Below are 17,645 nucleotides of genomic sequence, written 5' to 3' on the forward strand. Positions count from 1 at the left end.
GTCATTCTAAGTAATAAAAAAAAATGTTGGTAAAGAATTGGCAGTATTTATTATTACATAGATGGGAAGAACGTCGCTTGAGTCATGTTATTATTATAAATATAGTATGTAATATTCTCTTGAATTCCTAATTCTACTTATGCTACACATTTTGTGACTTAAAAGGGAAAAATATAATAACCACTGGAAGTGGCAATGAATTATTTTTAAACACTCACAAACCATCACGACGTTAGTAATTAAACTAATTATTTGTTTTAATGGACTTATTATTCGGCACTATATTCCTAAACAGATATGTCATTATTGTAAATGTGACAGTAAAAATTATGACATGAGATATGTCAGTAAACAAATCGATTATAAACGACAGTTTTTTGTTTCTTTGAATCCTCTTTAATGTCGTGTTATATTTATGCCCATATTTGAAACTTTACAAAACCAAATCGAATCAAATTAATACAAATATATCTATATGTTATAAAGAGTTTACAGCCGATATTCAAAAATAATCCAAAATGTTTTTTATTTCTTTTTTATTTGTTAAAACGCCGTTCCTAAATGTCGGAAATCGTAAAGTTGTTTAAGTGTTGAAAAACTAATAATGACGTTGGTTTCTTGATCTCTTCATAACTTCAACACAATACCTTATCTTTTCGTACCTGTGTTAATAATATTATACAAATTAGATGTGGATTTTAGATACCAGTTATCTTTAGTTTTTTTTAAAACATGCATATAATTTTTTTAACAACAGGCTACAGCTCAGATATAGATCTCTATATAAATATCGATTCAGTCATATGTTATGTAGTAAACACTATCGCTTGAAAAATTTGTTACATTTTTTTCAAAAAACCACGTCAATAATTTCTGTCATGTAAAATGCTTGTTCCGTTTATATTTACTTATAAGCATTGACTACCTGGTGTATACTTATACAATATACCTATATATTTGAGATAAATGTCGTAAATTTACTATAAAAACGACTATCACTTATTGTTTCATGTATTAGTATAACGTTTTGGGGACGGATTTATATTTGTATGCAACATGTTTTGCAGGCAAGAAATTAGTGACAGCTTCTAAATGAGTCCTCTTTAATATTTCGGCAATGTCGGATTGGGAGCAGTCGGCGTGGCCAGTAGAGAGTCATCAGGCGCGAAATTCTCTCTCACAGACATCGAGTGACGTATGGAAGCTCTTCGTTTTTCTTTTATAGCTTGAGCGAGGAAGAAAGTACAGAAGATTCCAGAACTCTGAAAACAAACAACATGTTAGCCAAACACAAATTCCCGATCGATCTTTATTAGATTCAAAAATAAAGTTTAATATACAGAATTATTGATACAATTTTCCCATTATAAATCAGAAATTGTTTTTCGAATCATCAATACATATTAGTCTTTTTTTTTTTAATCCTCTGAATCATCACCAATGGACAAACCCGTGACTGAGGACAATTAACGTCATCAGTATGAGATCATTTCCACTCGTTACGTATGTAATTATAATTGTTATAGTTTTATTATAGAAATTTAAAATTATTACCGATCATGCATTACCTGAATGAAAAATTAAAAATATTTATTTTTAATTCAACTAGTATATAAAATGTCATGGTCACGTAAGTTCAGACATATATATTGAAAAAAAAGTAATTTGAAACTTATTAAAAAAAAATCTTCTATTTTTATAAAAAAATATATATTTAAATAGCGTGTGATCTATACGTTTCCGTTTCTAAATTAAATTCAATACAAATTTATTTTAATATAACGATCTTTTGCTTAATGAGTGAAAGTCTATTCATTTTTAGTAATTTATAATGAAGAGGCGTTAGGATGTCAGTATTTGGTTGGTTGGTTGTTTAATGTTTCAAATGTGGCCTTCATATGTCAGTACTTATAAGACGTTATATTTGTGTCAAAATATTAAAAAAAAAACTTTGACTGCGTCACGTCGGTATTGCCATATATTAAAATTGCACAATACGCCAACGTTAGCATTTATGCAATATTTCAACCACTTCCATACGAATAACACAGTCACTTAGTGTGTAATTATGATTGATATTACAATAAGTATACATTTGATAACAAAGAGTTGTAGTTGTTTATTTACTGCATTCAATAGCAAGATACCTTATTTGTAACTTAATCGGCTATTTCCGCATGTTGAAAACACAACCCAGCTATATTTGATACACCTTTATCTTTGATTTTATATCATAGAATAGACAAATGATTTTTATATTTTTACTTATGAAATATGTTATTTAATTTAAAGTGCAGTTTCTAAAATCATCATATTTTTTAAGTGCATAAATATTGTAGGACATATAAAACAAAAAACAAAGTTATGAATAAAACGTTATATACAAGTGTCATCAGTCAAAGCCGTCTTTGTTTTTTTTTTTTTAATAACTGTAATTTGAGGAACTGATTTTAAGCGTCGTGAATCAACCTACTAGATGAACAATGAGTTCTTTAGTCTTTAGTTACAATTTACATCGCCAACAGACCGTAGCAGTGTTGTCGTTATAGAAACAAACGCTACAAAATAACTATTTTCATTGGTTATGTTGAATATCGTATTTCTTCAAATATTTTTATTAATAGTTACAGTCTCTGTATTGTCTAAAAGGACAATGTAACATAAATCAAAATGGGGGTCAATACAATACAAAATAATTATTTAAATAATTATAATAACAGTCATATCCAAAAAAAAAAAAACTATATAAATACTCTTTTCTGGTAAATGTTAACTTTATTTAGTAACTGTTATTGCAACAGCTATAATAGTCTTGGATCTCAATACAATTTTCAAACAATAGCCAGCAAAAACTGTCAAGATGGCGTCATTATCGCTGGCTATTTTAATGACATTATTATTTTTTTTCTCTTTGATATTCCAAGTCATTAAATTAATACAATTATGTGTAATACATAAATAAAACCGAGATTATATATTTTAATGCAAGTCCAATGTCTGTGCTTGGTATACTGCCATCATTTTAAGAAGTATGTCAGTGTATAAACGCTGTGATGCGGAGTATCATTATAACCCTTCCATATCAATCGCAATCATTCATCTCCTGAATCCCCTGCGGAGGTGATCTCTTTAGAGTCCCCAGTGACGCCTTAATCACCATTATCTCTTGGATATTCTATCTCTGTCTGTCCCTATGTGATGAACAAGGACGGTCTAGTCACTATGCCGCGAGTTCCCACGCATCAACAGGTGACAGAGCGTCTCATATATGCGCTTGATTAAACCATCCTCTTTCATTCTTTTTATGACCTTTTCATTATGTATATAATTTATTTATAATCTATGTTATTTTTGTTAAATTAATATAATAGTGTATTGTTTATATAAGAGTTATTTATAACTGTAACTGTAATGTCATGCTGTCAATGACTTATTGGTATATAGTCATATATTTCCCAATTGATGTAATTATGACGTAAAACCGTAGGGATATGAATTATAGGGATTTAAGTTGAATACTGGTTTAAATTTATTTTGTAATAATATTTTTAAATACCATTGCTGTTTTTTTCTTTAATATTTATTCTGCTTTCATCAAACAGATTTATTTACTCATCTAAAGGGCCCGTTAACTACTTTAGGTTTTAGATTTCAGCGTGTCATCTCCGAGATAAGCAAATGACGTCATCGAGCGATCTCATTCAATTAAGAGCAAGGTTGTGCACACTTAAAAATAGTTTTAATTAATATTAAACCTATATACATTATTCAATAAAATAGACCGTTTCATATAACTCTCAATTATTTTGTAGGTAAAGCTGGTATATTATAATATAATATAAATAACCTAAGGAAATACAGTAGAATTGAGAGCATAATATCATTTTGTAAGGATTGCGCCTACTAAGTAGTTACGTAGCTTAAACAGCTGTTACGTTCTACAATACTAATTACGAGAAATTCGTTTATCTTAATTTATAACGGAATTATTATAATATACATATATTTATCTTGAACATAATAATTTATACGTCGTCAGGTTTTATCTGCGTTAACTCGACGATAAGTGATGCTGTCATCGCACTGAGACACAGATTTAATAATGCTTACATATTTATAAGTAAATTTTTACATAGCAGAGAGAGTTATTCTTAAATAAATAACAATATTCTCGTCAGTGTTAACGCTTTTCTGGGATTCTTAAGTTCTCATATGACGTAATATAAATGTATTACTAGCTGGGATACAGATTCGGCCGTTTTGTTTGATTTTAATATATTTGAGAATACAAATAGTGTGTATGAAGTTGTCATTCCTTAAAAACTTTATTAATATTAAATGAAGACATTATATATATATAATTAACATATAGATATTAGACATTGAATGAAAATCTATGTAACGCATGTGCTGTGATGCTTCGATAAACCGCGGACGTGCATCACACCGCGTATAGGACAATTAGGTTCAGTATTCATCAATAAATCTTCGCTACTAAAAGAAAAACTGTAACGCTTCGTATGAAGGCGAGGTGAAAACTTGTGGCAGACTTAATCTATGATTTTTTTTAAATATAGATTGTGTAGACAACGTCTATATCTAATACAAAGTAACTTAATAACGAAGTCGAAGGTAACGCATAATCAACTCGTCAGTCCCAGCCGGGATGATGATTACATTTAATTATTTATTCAACACATTCTTCGAAATATATTAGTTTTATTACACGTAACAATACGCGGCCTTCGCATGTTGCGCGTGCTGTGATGGCCGTCTGCCCACTATGGACGCGATTACATCGTAACACATACTTTTGCCTTATAATTCCAGGTGCTCGTGGTCGTGGTATTGTAAATTTTTATTTTACTACTCACACATCCTGTACACGTCATGATGACGTCACGGAGGTATTACAAAATTTGGGATAGCGAAAAGTATAAAGTAGAGCCTATAATTAAGCATATATTAGTAGCTTTTTCAACAATCCAACCGAAGTCTAGACCATAAATTTTAGTATTCTTATATAATCTGAGATCTGGTAGTGTTAGTAGGTCATTCTGCCACTAAATGATAGATATTATTTTCAGACCTATTTAAAAAAATCATACGTTCTAAAACATATTCCTATATAGTACTAATTACATTTAAGTGATGTGTGGTACTTTTGGTATTTTGTCGTTTTAACTAGCGTTGATAACCTCTTTAGGTACTGAACTCGCTATAAAACTTGTATATGAATGTTACAGTCTGACTCATTTAATTATATGGAAAATTTTAATTGAAGGAATTACGATTAATGCACAGTTATATATTTAATATATATATATATATATATATAAACAGGACATTAGTCTATATATTTCTTAAATATTTTTTCGAATTCATTCCCTTTACCTTTAGTAAATGAAGACAGTAGATAAACACAGTATTGAAAATGCTTTAAAAACTTTAAACGTCAGACTTATGTCATTTTGACAATTTCCAATGCTTTTCGGTAACTGAGTTTACTTCATTTCGTGTTTGTAATTATAAAAATCGTAAACATTACAAAACATTTTGTTAGTAATAGACACTCCTAAATGAAAACAAGGATGAGGATGCAACATCCTTGATACGGTTCATTGATTTCTATCGGAATTTACAATTGGCATAAACGTCTTACTTCGTATAAGAGAAATCGATCCTTGTTCCTTAGCGCTTGTCGGACATATTGTTTTATGACGTCACACGCGACAAGGCCGCCGTTTCATTATTTTCATTGGTTTATAGCTTTGTAGATAATAGCGATGTTTTAATTGTTCGTTCTCTTGATTTTGTGTTTATATGATAATTGTTTTTTCAAATTTCAAACTAAATAAATGTTTGCGTCACCTTAGTTCCGGAGAACCTACCAATTGTGTTGCCAACAAGAATGTTTTTCTTCTTATTTATGAGGCAATTAACAATAAAAATTATTTCATGCAAACTTACAATTACAAGAGTGAGCTCTGTTCCTTTATAGCAAGGTCAATTTGTAGACAAATTGATAGGATTTTATTAAAAAATAAAAGTTAAAGATACAAATCTCGCACTAAACGGCTTTATTCTAAGTTGAACTTTTTCAATTTTTAAGAGGATTGTCACATTCATATAGAAAAAAATATAGCGAGTTTATTAAATATAATAAAAATTATCTTCTTCACCATAACTTTATGCAAATATTATTGTAAATATATATTTTTTACATGTGTACCTTCTTCCATGCCAGAAAATATTAATTTACAATTTGTATGTCTTTTGTGTGAATTTCTAAAATGAAATTTACCGAGATATATATTATACGACGTAGTATTTCAAATACTAAATACAAAATAATCATCTTCTAAATATTTCTTAACATAAAAATACTTTTTTAGGAAACCAGATTTTTATTTTAATGATTTTAAGTTTATTCTTGAATATTGACATTAATGTTGTTTGATGATAATCGTGATGATCGCTGAAATATGTATGTATATGAGAAGACGAAATATTATATTTTTAAATAAAAAGGTTGAAAAAAAAGATGTTTTTAAATATTTTTAACTCGTTTTTCTTTGATGAGGCATTAGAATTATATCCCAAAAGAAAAGAGTCGCTCCACACTTGTTATATTTAAATATATATTTTTTTATTTAGGAATTGCAATGTTTCTAAGTCAGCAGTGCCGGCATTATATTCTGTGTACAGAGGTTTGGGGCAGGGTAAGCAGACTATGTTTGAAAAAAATACTAATTTTCATCATAATTCCCTCCACCAAAACACTGATAATATTCGAGCAACTAAAAATGCACTCGATATTAATTTCGTTACACAAACATCACCAGCGCAGAGCTCACAGCTATAATTTTCCATAATTCGTTAATAAATTCACTCATATGTTTATTAAAACTTATTCACTTCCGCTTAGAAACACAATGATAATGAAATGGCAAAAAAATATTTGAACAGTATACCAACAATTTACATAGTCCCTTTTCATTTGACAGTTTCTATGACTTTTTAAACGAGTAGGGTTAAGGAAGCAGCGCCTCTCGAACGCTAACACATGCAAATATTCCGTGCATACAACACGGGATTTGTAGATCGTCCTTGAGATCATTTGCATGGAATATATGCACCACGTGGTTGTGCATATGACCGCTCTGGCTTGGAGGCGGCGCTAGCCGCTAGCAGCGGCCGGTCGAAAATGTTACTTTTTAAGTTCATAGATGGCACTTTAAACAATTTCACTAAATCGTGAATCAAATGATATAATAATTAAATATGTCTGTTAACATTCGTATTCCGTAATGTACGATTAAAAGTATGTATATAAGAATTAAACAATGTAGGTTTAGTTGTCGCCAGGGTAGGTTAAGAACATGTTTTAAGAGTCATCTTTTTTTATCTCCCTTACATTCTGTATAAAACCTCCGACTTGTGTTTTTCAGATCGATTGATTTTTTACGCCTTAGTAAGGATAAGTCCTTCTACATATTCCATCCGTTATTGTGGTACACATTTAATTTTAAAAAACGGATGTGATACTGAGGTTTCACCTTCATTTTCTACCAAAGGTATATTATCATAAAAAAAATTATATATAATACTGAGATACTAAACAAAATATATTTAAATGCAAGGTACAAAATAATTTTTTAAAAAGTATTTAAGATACAAGAGCAAAATACTTATCTTGTATCTATATTTTAGATACCTGTATCTTAGAAAAGACATCTCTGGGCATTTAAATGTATAAAATTGAATAAGGAATTCACGAGAGCTGATTTTCGAAGAGATTTATAATACTTATGTAAAATATTGCGATGAAAAATTGATATAAAAAAGCGCATTATATGACGAATAATAATGTGACGATTACACTGGCTTGAGTTGGGTTCTTTATCGGGTACTCACAGGCCAGAAATATTCTAGCACTACAGCACCGATGTCCACCAAACATTCGTTATATTTAGAGTATTTTTTATATGAACAAAGGAATTTATATATACACATAGTTTGATCGCAACAAAGTCACTCGTGTATGTGAGTCTGATAATAATATGCCCAACTTTGTAGCGACGCTGTTTTATGAGAATTAATAATAGTACAATAAATTTAACTTTCCCAAACACATATAGGTATACGCAATAAATCAATATAAGCATCCTAAATCACTATAGAAAATAAAACGCCTACCTACATAGGCCTCTTATATGTGTTATTTATATTGACACGTTCAACGTTGTACTTTCACATTAAGATTTAAGAGCATTGGCCAACCTGCCTTTATATTTTTCAAATATTTTCGTGACACTCAGCTCAACCTAACGTCACAGAAATTCATACATTCTTTGATATTTTATTACATAAAAATTTCAAACGAGAATTAGTACTAATCGGAATTATATTGGAGAATTATTAAAAATGAGCGGCTCTCTAGACAAATCATGATTCATAGTACATAGACGACAACTAGACTATTGTTACAAGGATAATATTCTAGTATAAAAATGGTAATCACTGCTTGGAAACGATGGAAACCCTAGGGACGTACCTATAATTACTATTGATGTGAGTTTTGTCGTGATTATATGACAGAGTACACTGTCAATTATTGATTACGTTATCAATTAATACATATTTAGCCACTTTACGTTTTGTAGAATGAAAATAGTAACTTATCAATTTACTTGTCGAAATTACCGTACAGTAATTTGTCAATACGTTCTATTGCCATATCTTAAAGCTTTGATGGTGGTACATAGCTGTGGTCAAGTTACTGCAGCTCGAACATGGTCTGGTTTGACCGGGGACGTACCAGCCTCTCACAGAAGAAGTAGCCTTTAATGGCTGCGATTCGTCCGATAAGTGAGAGAGCCGGTTGCCCCTTAACTTTTACAACCCTTTCCCGCCCTTTCACTTTTCCCACCCTTTCCTCTCCCTCTTCCCCAAATAAGGGCAACGCATCTGCATAACTATTTTGCGGATGTCCATGGGTACTACCTCCGTGAGGTAGGCCGTCTCCTCGTTTGCCATCTTTGTCGTAAAAAAAACAAATATAAGGGTTTTAAAAATTAAATATACGGGATATCCGTCTGTTATCCATAGCAAATAAAATAGTAATAGACATCATATAGAGGGGTCATATTCACTCATTAGCACCTGCCACATGATGTGAGTTGCGACGCTGGCGTTGAAATAGCCAATTCAACACATATATTTAATTATGGCGTTCATTTGCAATTATGCACAAAATATCCCGCTAATATCTCGATTAATGAAGAATAAATGAGAAGAATAATGAGAAGTTTATTATGAAATAGCTAACCTGAAGCAGTGACGCTGTCAACGCTGTCATGGCGACCCAGAGCAAATGCTCTTTTGCGTACTGATGCAGCAAGTTACCGCAGCCTCGTTGATACAATGTGCTGCAGTCGGATGTGTAAGGTTTCTGGATGGAGTCTAAAGGACCCTGGCCGCAGCACGAGAAAGGAACGTGGCCAGCGGCGCTGTAGTCGTTGGGACCACTCACTCCGCAGCATTCAAACTAGAAGGATATTATTTTTCTATATTTTTCTGTCATAGAAATCATCTGGAGCTTGCTGATAAACTTGCCGCTTCAGGTCACTTAAATCGAAAAGAGTTTTAGGGAAAGTAAAGAAAGTAGGGACTAGGGACGTACACGTAGAAATTGAAATCAAACTAAAGTAATCACTACCTTAATTTAATGGTATTTAAATTTAACCCGGAATTGTTATAATAATAGTTTTGAAAATTACAACTATACATATACTTTTCTTGTTCATATATGATATAAATTTATTATTTTTCATACGTCATTAGTTATTATTGAATAGTAATAGGAAATTTAATCAGAGGATTTTACCTTAACATGTAACCGATCCCATCTCACGGAATCTGTACTGGTCTCCTTACTAACGTTGGACATCATAAAATAGGACGTCATGGTTGTCTTTATATCTATTTCTACGTTGTCCCAGACGACCATCGCCCAAACGAAGCAGGCGAACTCGATCACCACAACTAGTGTTATTAGTAACGCGGTCTGAAATTATAAAGTGTATTTTGTCAATATCAGCCTTTGTCATCTTAGACTTTCGCGGGTTTTCATTTAAATAAAAGCAATATTTTTAGGATTAAACGCGCGTATTTTGTTATTTTAACCGTGATACGTCGAGAGTATTTAATTTTTTAAAATAATAAAATACGTGTAGTATAATTTTAGTGTTATCAGCCCTTGTCATTGAAAATAAGTTAGGAATTGTATTTTAATACATCTTTAACATTCCGATAGGTGGCACTATCCTGTAATGCTCATATGGATATTTCAAAAACAGTATTTTTAATATTCTGTTATATTCTATTACGTAAAGCTGTATTATTATTATATGTATGTAAATGCAAATAAATAAATAAAAACAAAAAAACATTACAATTATGACGTGAATCTGATGCATAGATTTCGCAGTCCTCCAACCGATCCAGGAAATAGAGCAGGTTATTATAGCCATCATTAATAACAGTATTGCCGGATATTCCACATTTATACCTATAAAATGTCTAAAAACGAATAGCTTGTAGAGAAGAAATCCACTTGTACAGAAAAGTACCACAGCTGACATCTGTTGACAAGAAAAGGAACTACATTATAATACGACACAATAAAGATCACAGTTTATAAATGTGTTAAAACAATGAAAGGTTTATACGGATATACGGATTAATGACAACACTAGCGCCACAGTATAAAGTAAACTTGGCTGAAAGGTGTCCAATCCAACTAAATGGTGTGAATACAAGAAGTTATTCTTTTGTATTTCAATGACACGGATAACGAGCGGTATTCTCCGTTTAAATTGGGTTCAATTTGTAAGGTGAGTGAAGCACTGAGAGAAGATTGAATACACGAGTCGTAACGAACATTGTTTTCACTAGAAGTTGACATCATGTTGTTATGACAACACAAAGTCGCTGAATCAGCGTAACGGGAGTCGAAGAAGAGCCGGAATAATTTATTATATAAAAACTCACAGCGAACAAAACGTTGAAGGTCAGGACGAGATATTTCCAGCAATTCGATGAGAGTGCCATCGTCGCGTTCACATGTCAGGGATGTTGGATTTATATCAAAACAAAACACGACCGCAGCCGTTCCACTTCAGGGAATGTCTGTATGTCGCTTCGCTCGCTTAACTCGCGACTGACGATGCAACTACACACAGACGCACAGAAATAAACCACCTTTTATCTGCACTTAGATTATCTCGGTCAAACGTTACAATAGTTACGTTCTTTACGAAACAAAAGTAGAGAAAAATTATTTAGTTTTCTTCGTATGCAACCTTATCAGCTTATCGTGATGATAAAAATCATATTTACTCGGAAGTCCGAACCGCGTAATTTAACCTAGTTTAGCTGACGACAGTATTTCACTTGCGTTACTCTGGCTTTAAGATGTATTAATAGCTAATGACAATTCTAATTTCGTGCGCTTGTTCCCGAACATGTATTCCTATAGTTTATAATTTTCTATTAATGTTCCTCTTATCAAAACCCTATCAGATGTAATCAACGATCGACCCAATAAATGTAAGGTGCGATAATAACAATGGCGTTAACATTTCCACGTACGGAGCGTGTCTTAAGTTATGCTGTAGTAATAATAAAAGTAAACAATCATTAAACGATTTATAATATTTATAATGTTATCTAACAACAAAGATCAAGTTCGGTATTCGTAAAATTCCTTTTATATGAAACGTTACATGTTTCGGGTTACAATAATCATTATAAAATAATTTAGAATTCAACGATTTTAAATATACAGCCGATCTCAATCCTTAATTATAAATTACTTACAACCAACTAGCAACATTTATAGTGAGATCATTTAATTACTTGATCCTGTAATTGAGAGCGTTTAAGTAATTAAAGTTCTTATTATTTGTGTCTCTTTATTAGGGAATAAAAGAATTTAACGTACATGTTACATGAGTTTTTATTTTAATGATAAATAATTAATCATTAGCGAGAAAAACTAATAATATACCGTAACAAACAAAAAAATGTATTTGGACTGTTTATTTGTAATATTAATAGAACATCTTATTAATTAAGTTCATGCGGATACGAAAATAAGAATAATAAAATTTTTGGCTATTATATTGTCTGTCTGTGTGATCACATTTGGCAGAAATTTAAGCGTGATTAAAAATAACTATTTTTTTACACAGACAAAACAACAACATCAATAGTAATTGCAAAAACAAATATTTTTCACCAAAGCGTCTGGAAGTGTTTCAATATTCAGGATCTTCATAATTTTAATTAATTTGTCATTAATATCAGAACTAATAGGGCCAGTCTGTTTCACGGTTCGCATCATAGCCCTGGCTTTATCAATATCTTGACTGTGCATTGCTAAAAGAGCTAATACTGCCCAACCATCAGCAAGTAACGGTTCCACCTTCACTGCTGCAGCGGCCCAACGCTCAGCCAAGCTATCTTCGCTCATCTTCATGTATATACGAGCAATGACAAGAGCAGATTGCGCTGATGGCGCAGTTTTATGAGCTCGGGCGGCACGTTGCAAGGCAGTTGTCGGATCGTTTTTCATTCCACCTAATGCAGCCTGTAATAATAGCAGAGGACACGGCGTAGCGCCTTGATTGTCAGCTTCGACAAGCGCACTCTCACATTCACCGTCCCAACCATTGAGACATGTCAAGCAAATTGCACGCATTTGAGATATCATAGCGGAAGGCCCGAACCTTTTTATGCCCTGGTTTGTTAAGTCTAGCGCTTCGTCTAACTGACGCTGTAATAAACAGGAAGCAGACCTCAAATAAAAAATATCTACAGAAGGCACTGTTTTCGACCCAAAACGAGATCCTCGCGTAGCACACCCATCTTCAGCACATTTTAAGAGCCTTCCGCCGAAGCTATAACATCTTAAGCAAAGTAAAAACGCAGCTGCAATTACAAACGGATTTTTAGTGTCCACACTTGAAGGAATCCAAAATATTTCCTCCTCTCCGCTCGTGTCTATCCATCGCTGTAACCATTTCTTCCAGTCGCTTGTTAATTCAAAAGACTTTCTCATTTTTCGAGCAGACACAAAAGCAGAATAATAATTCTGGTTGTGATGATAAAAAGCGTGCAATGCCGCCCAACCAACAACTCCTGTTATACCGTCTGAGCTATCGCCCTTAACAGCGATACGGAATGCTGCATTGACTTTTTCGTACGAATCTGGTTTGTTGTACTCCATCCCTCCAAATATCCATAATAAGTATCTATTTCTAGCCTGCGCACTCAATCCCTTTAAAATATAATGCTGTGCTTCGGAATCTTTCCCTTGCTCGAGACAACGTAATGCCATTGAAAGTAACACTCTAGGATGGTGAGGTGCAGCGATAAGATTATTTTGTATATGTTCATTCGAAATTTTCATATTCCCAGTTAATCGACTCCTCGCTGCCGCAATTCTTGACGTCGTGCGAGGCGGAGGAGGTTGTGGAGCGAATGACGCTGTCACAGCCCGACGACAAGCAGCGTGCTGTGCGGTGACAGTATCTTGCCACTCCAGGTATGAACAATTATATGGAGGAAATTGTTTGAGCAACGATCTAGTACGTAATAACAATTTGTTTGCTGCAGTCCTTTTAATACTTTGATTCATTTGTACAGTGCCTCTGCAGGCCAATCCACTTAACTCCTTGTGTACTGATAATGCCCCGCCTTCAGTTCTTATACGTCGAACATCTATCGCAGGATCCTCAGGCGGTTGATCAGCTCGTAATTCATCCATCGGTGCGATGTGGCCCGGAGGAATATGATAACCCAACTCCTCAAAAAGTGTAGCTATTTTAGATTTAGAAATTAATGGTTCGTATAAATCAAATCTTAAAACAATATAAGCACTATGGCCATATTCGTCTGTTAACAAGTCTGTTTCACGTACGCTTGTTTTGGCACTAGTTGGTGGTAAATCGAGAAGAGCTTCCACACCTTCAGGCAAGTTAGCTTCATTGTAATGAGAAAGTTTAGCGCAAATCGTCACACCATATTGTCCAGATTCCAATAATACTCCTCCATCGACAAATGCCATGTAACGTCCCCTCACTTCTATTTTTCCAAATCGAGGAACTCCTGCAACTTCTACCAGGAATGGAGCAGTTAATCTTTCACGTAGACTATCTGCATTCACAAGGACACGTGTAACAGAATTCCAATAAAATGAAGTGCACTCGTTAGTTACTGACTGAACTAACTCTTCGGGAATATAAGAATCTTCATTTGGAATAGCATATGCAGTGTTAGCAGCAAAACCAGCATTACTACCGGATGCCCATACAAGATTCGTAGCACTTGCACTGCTTAGGGACATACCGAAGTTAACGGCTTGGGGCTCATGAATATTATTTAAAGCTATGGAGCTCATAAAAACAGTACCCTCTCTGGGACAAGGTAAGCAGTGCGCGGAAAGCATTGTAAGTGTTAAGGGGATTTTGTTAGGACCGGATTTCTTTGGACATTTAGCCGTCATATCAATTGAATAATGAATTTTATGTCCTGAATTAATATCAATAAAAGGAACGTTTATGTGTATTTCTTCTTCGTTTAAAACAAAGGGAAACAAATCCACTGTGGCTCCAGCTCGATTATCGGGACTGAGTAAGGGATCCTGGTCCTTAGATCCTTTCCCTCCTGCAATACGTAACAAAAAAAATAATGGACATGTAGCCACCATTGACTGATAAAATGGCTGATTCATATCTATTGATAGGGCTTCATATTGTATACATTGGTTACCATGCCATTTAGTTTCTATTAAAATATGACCATTAAATACAGTTACAAATATCCATTCATTTGATGCAGGAATTTCTTCTTGTAGAATCAAAGAAAGACTTATTGATCGCGGTGTAATAATTTCTTCCCCAAATAAATATTCACTCATACTAGATTTTTGGGATACAGATTTGAGATCTTTCTTAGAATCTTTATGAGGCATTCTTATCAATATATCTTTATCGTATTCGTTCAGACTAACGTTTGACGTATTTCTTTTATAATGATGTAGGACAAATTTATTTCTGAGATTAATATATTAAAAGTAATCTATATGACTTGGATTCCAATTTATTTTAATATTTTTTTTTATCATATATTTTATTTAATAAAAAAACCTGTTATTCGGTAGAATTCGGTAGTAATATATATATTTATATAAATATCATTCATAAAAGATTTCTTGAATAATTTTTCGATGTACATGAAAAAATATTTTTGATACTTACTAGAAATTTATAAAAAAATTTATTTTACTAAATAAAAATACTCTGTTTTTATATTTATTTAACAAATTCATAATTTATATAATTATTTCTTTCTTTTAATGTAATATAATAATAATTAATGTTAAAAAAAAGGAAAGGATCAAAGGCTTGAACAAAAATGATAAAGTAACGCACTGTCAAATGACGTAGTCTGTCAAATGTCAAATTGAATGAAATTTGACTTCTATAAATTGGATACCTACGTCTTCTTGTCATTCCTGAGTTTGTTTTCTTTTTTATTTATTTATTCTTTAAAATGTCTAAAAATGTACACGCTAATCCACGGTTTTTATAAATATGTTATTCAAAAAGATGAATATTTTGTTTTAATTCTAGGACTTGACAATGCGGGTAAAACGGTAAAACATCGTTTGAGTTCTGAATAGTGCTGTTTGTTGAAAATAAATTACTTGATGAAAATTTTAATTTCATTACAGACATATTTGGAGGCAGCTAAAACGAAATTTACTAAAAAATATAAAGCCATGAACCCCAATAGAATAACGACCACAGTAGGTTTAAATATAGGAAAAATAGATGTAGACGGTGTCAGACTGAATTTCTGGGATTTAGGAGGTCAACAGGAACTGCAGTCCCTGTGGGATAAGGTATTTTATCAATTCGGATTCAACACTGATTAAAGCATACATGTTACTAATATCAATTGATTTTGTCACATACATTTAACACAAGTTAACCACAAATAAATTCACTCATTCTTTTGCAGTATTACGCTGAATGTCATGGTGTTATCTACATTGTTGATTCTTCAGACCGAGAAAGAGTTTCAGAGTCTAAAGAAACTTTTGGTATGTTATAACATTTCCAAATAAAATTGCGAAATATTAATTTATAATTTAAACCTTAATTTCTTTTGTATAAGATCTCTTATAGCATATTTTTCAATATATTCATTTAATTTTCTCTCTAATTTGATATCCTGCTGCATATTTAAATTGAATATTAAATCTAGTAAATATCAAGTATATTATTTAAATTGGATCTAATTACTTTCTATTAAGTGTAATCTATTCTTATATATTTTTTTCTAGTAATTTATTAAATTTGATGCAAATATAATTATATTACTTCAAGGAATTTCAAATTAACCTAATTCTTATCTAATACACTTTAATTACATAATTTGTTACATAGATTGCAACCATTAGATAATTAAATTGTAATATTAATTATGTAAATTAAATTGCTTAATTGATTTTTCTTCAACAGATAGGATGATAGCATCTGAACATCTAGCTGGGATACCACTTTTGGTGCTCGCTAACAAACAAGACATTCCAGATTGTATGGGCGTGCACACAGTTAAACCGATATTCAATCAAAATGCTCACTTAATCGGGGCAAGAGACATTATGTTGATGGCAACATCTGCCTTAATGGGGTAAACGATTTTACTATAATGAATCCTTCAGAGTGACATATATATATATATTTTATGTCTAAATATAACAAGCAATCTTGTTCTTATATATAAATTAAGATATCAAACTGTAAATAGAAATGTTTTAAAATTTGGAAACAATTAAATTTCTTCACATTAAACATATTCCTTTGAACTTATTAGTGTATATATAATAAATTTAATGTAATTTAGTATAGTTTCTCTAAATTTTTAATAGATTTTTTTTGTATATAATAAAGCATGTGATCTTAAATAATAATGGTATGAATGTAATATTTTATATTTTAAGAATTTATACATACAACACATTTAATCTTAAGTTAGTCAATAGGATATATATTATAATGTCTTATTGTATTTTCATCACGATAATAGTATACAATGTGTACGGTCTTCAAAGTATATTGACGTCTGACATAGCACATCATAAATCTTAAGTAATAATGCAAGTGTCTTATAATATTGTGACTGTTGTGTGCCACATAAGAAACGAGTAAAATAAAGAAAGCTACACACGTATTTGCATAACGCTAAAGTTTACAGCTCGTGTAGAATGATGTTAATATGTAATTAAGAGAGTTATTTATTTACAGCGATGGAGTGGACGAGGGCATCAGGTGGCTTGTGGATTGCATCAAAAGGAACAGTATCGAGAGACCTGCGCGTAATCACGACGACAATTTGTAATACTTAACAATCGCGACATTAAACATATTAGTAATACCACCGCTGTACAATGAATAACAATTAGCTTTCCGATTAGGATAATGTGACTCGCGCCATTGTTTTGTTCATACATATTGACATTTTAAAATAAATTATAAAACGAACCGTGTCTGTATTGCTATCCCTTTTTT

General features: G+C 32.1%; 3 protein-coding genes across 4 annotated transcripts; 1 reads left to right on the plus strand and 2 right to left on the minus strand.

Moving 5' to 3' along the window:
• Positions 1-806: 806 nt before the first annotated feature.
• Positions 807-11,488, minus strand: LOC116767548 (23 kDa integral membrane protein-like). The gene is made up of 5 exons (XM_032657920.2): positions 11,056-11,488; positions 10,458-10,646; positions 9,890-10,069; positions 9,332-9,550; positions 807-1,262 (listed from the first exon to the last, which is right to left on the minus strand). Exons 1-5 carry the CDS (start codon positions 11,113-11,115, stop codon positions 1,104-1,106), a joined length of 807 nt encoding a protein of 268 aa, XP_032513811.2. The 5' UTR covers positions 11,116-11,488; the 3' UTR covers positions 807-1,103.
• Positions 11,489-12,102: 614 nt separating this feature from the next.
• Positions 12,103-15,119, minus strand: LOC116767312 (uncharacterized). Its single transcript, XM_032657568.2, has one exon. The coding sequence runs from the start codon at positions 15,038-15,040 to the stop codon at positions 12,272-12,274; it is 2,769 nt and encodes a 922-aa protein (XP_032513459.2). The 5' UTR covers positions 15,041-15,119; the 3' UTR covers positions 12,103-12,271.
• On the plus strand, positions 13,798-17,618 carry LOC116767549 (ADP-ribosylation factor-related protein 1). 2 transcript variants are annotated; one of them, XM_061527594.1, is made up of 5 exons: positions 13,798-13,911; positions 15,803-15,973; positions 16,093-16,174; positions 16,596-16,767; positions 17,382-17,618. In XM_061527594.1, exons 1-5 carry the CDS (start codon positions 13,909-13,911, stop codon positions 17,473-17,475), a joined length of 522 nt encoding a protein of 173 aa, XP_061383578.1. In that variant the 5' UTR covers positions 13,798-13,908; the 3' UTR covers positions 17,476-17,618. The 2 variants fall into 2 exon arrangements, with proteins under 2 accessions (XP_061383578.1, XP_032513812.1); XM_032657921.2 differs by lacking the exon at positions 13,798-13,911 and adding an exon at positions 15,543-15,724.
• Positions 17,619-17,645: the final 27 nt, after the last annotated feature.

The sequence above is a fragment of the Danaus plexippus genome, assembly GCF_018135715.1.
Source record: "Danaus plexippus chromosome 9 unlocalized genomic scaffold, MEX_DaPlex mxdp_26, whole genome shotgun sequence".
Lineage (NCBI taxonomy): Eukaryota > Metazoa > Arthropoda > Insecta > Lepidoptera > Nymphalidae > Danaus > Danaus plexippus.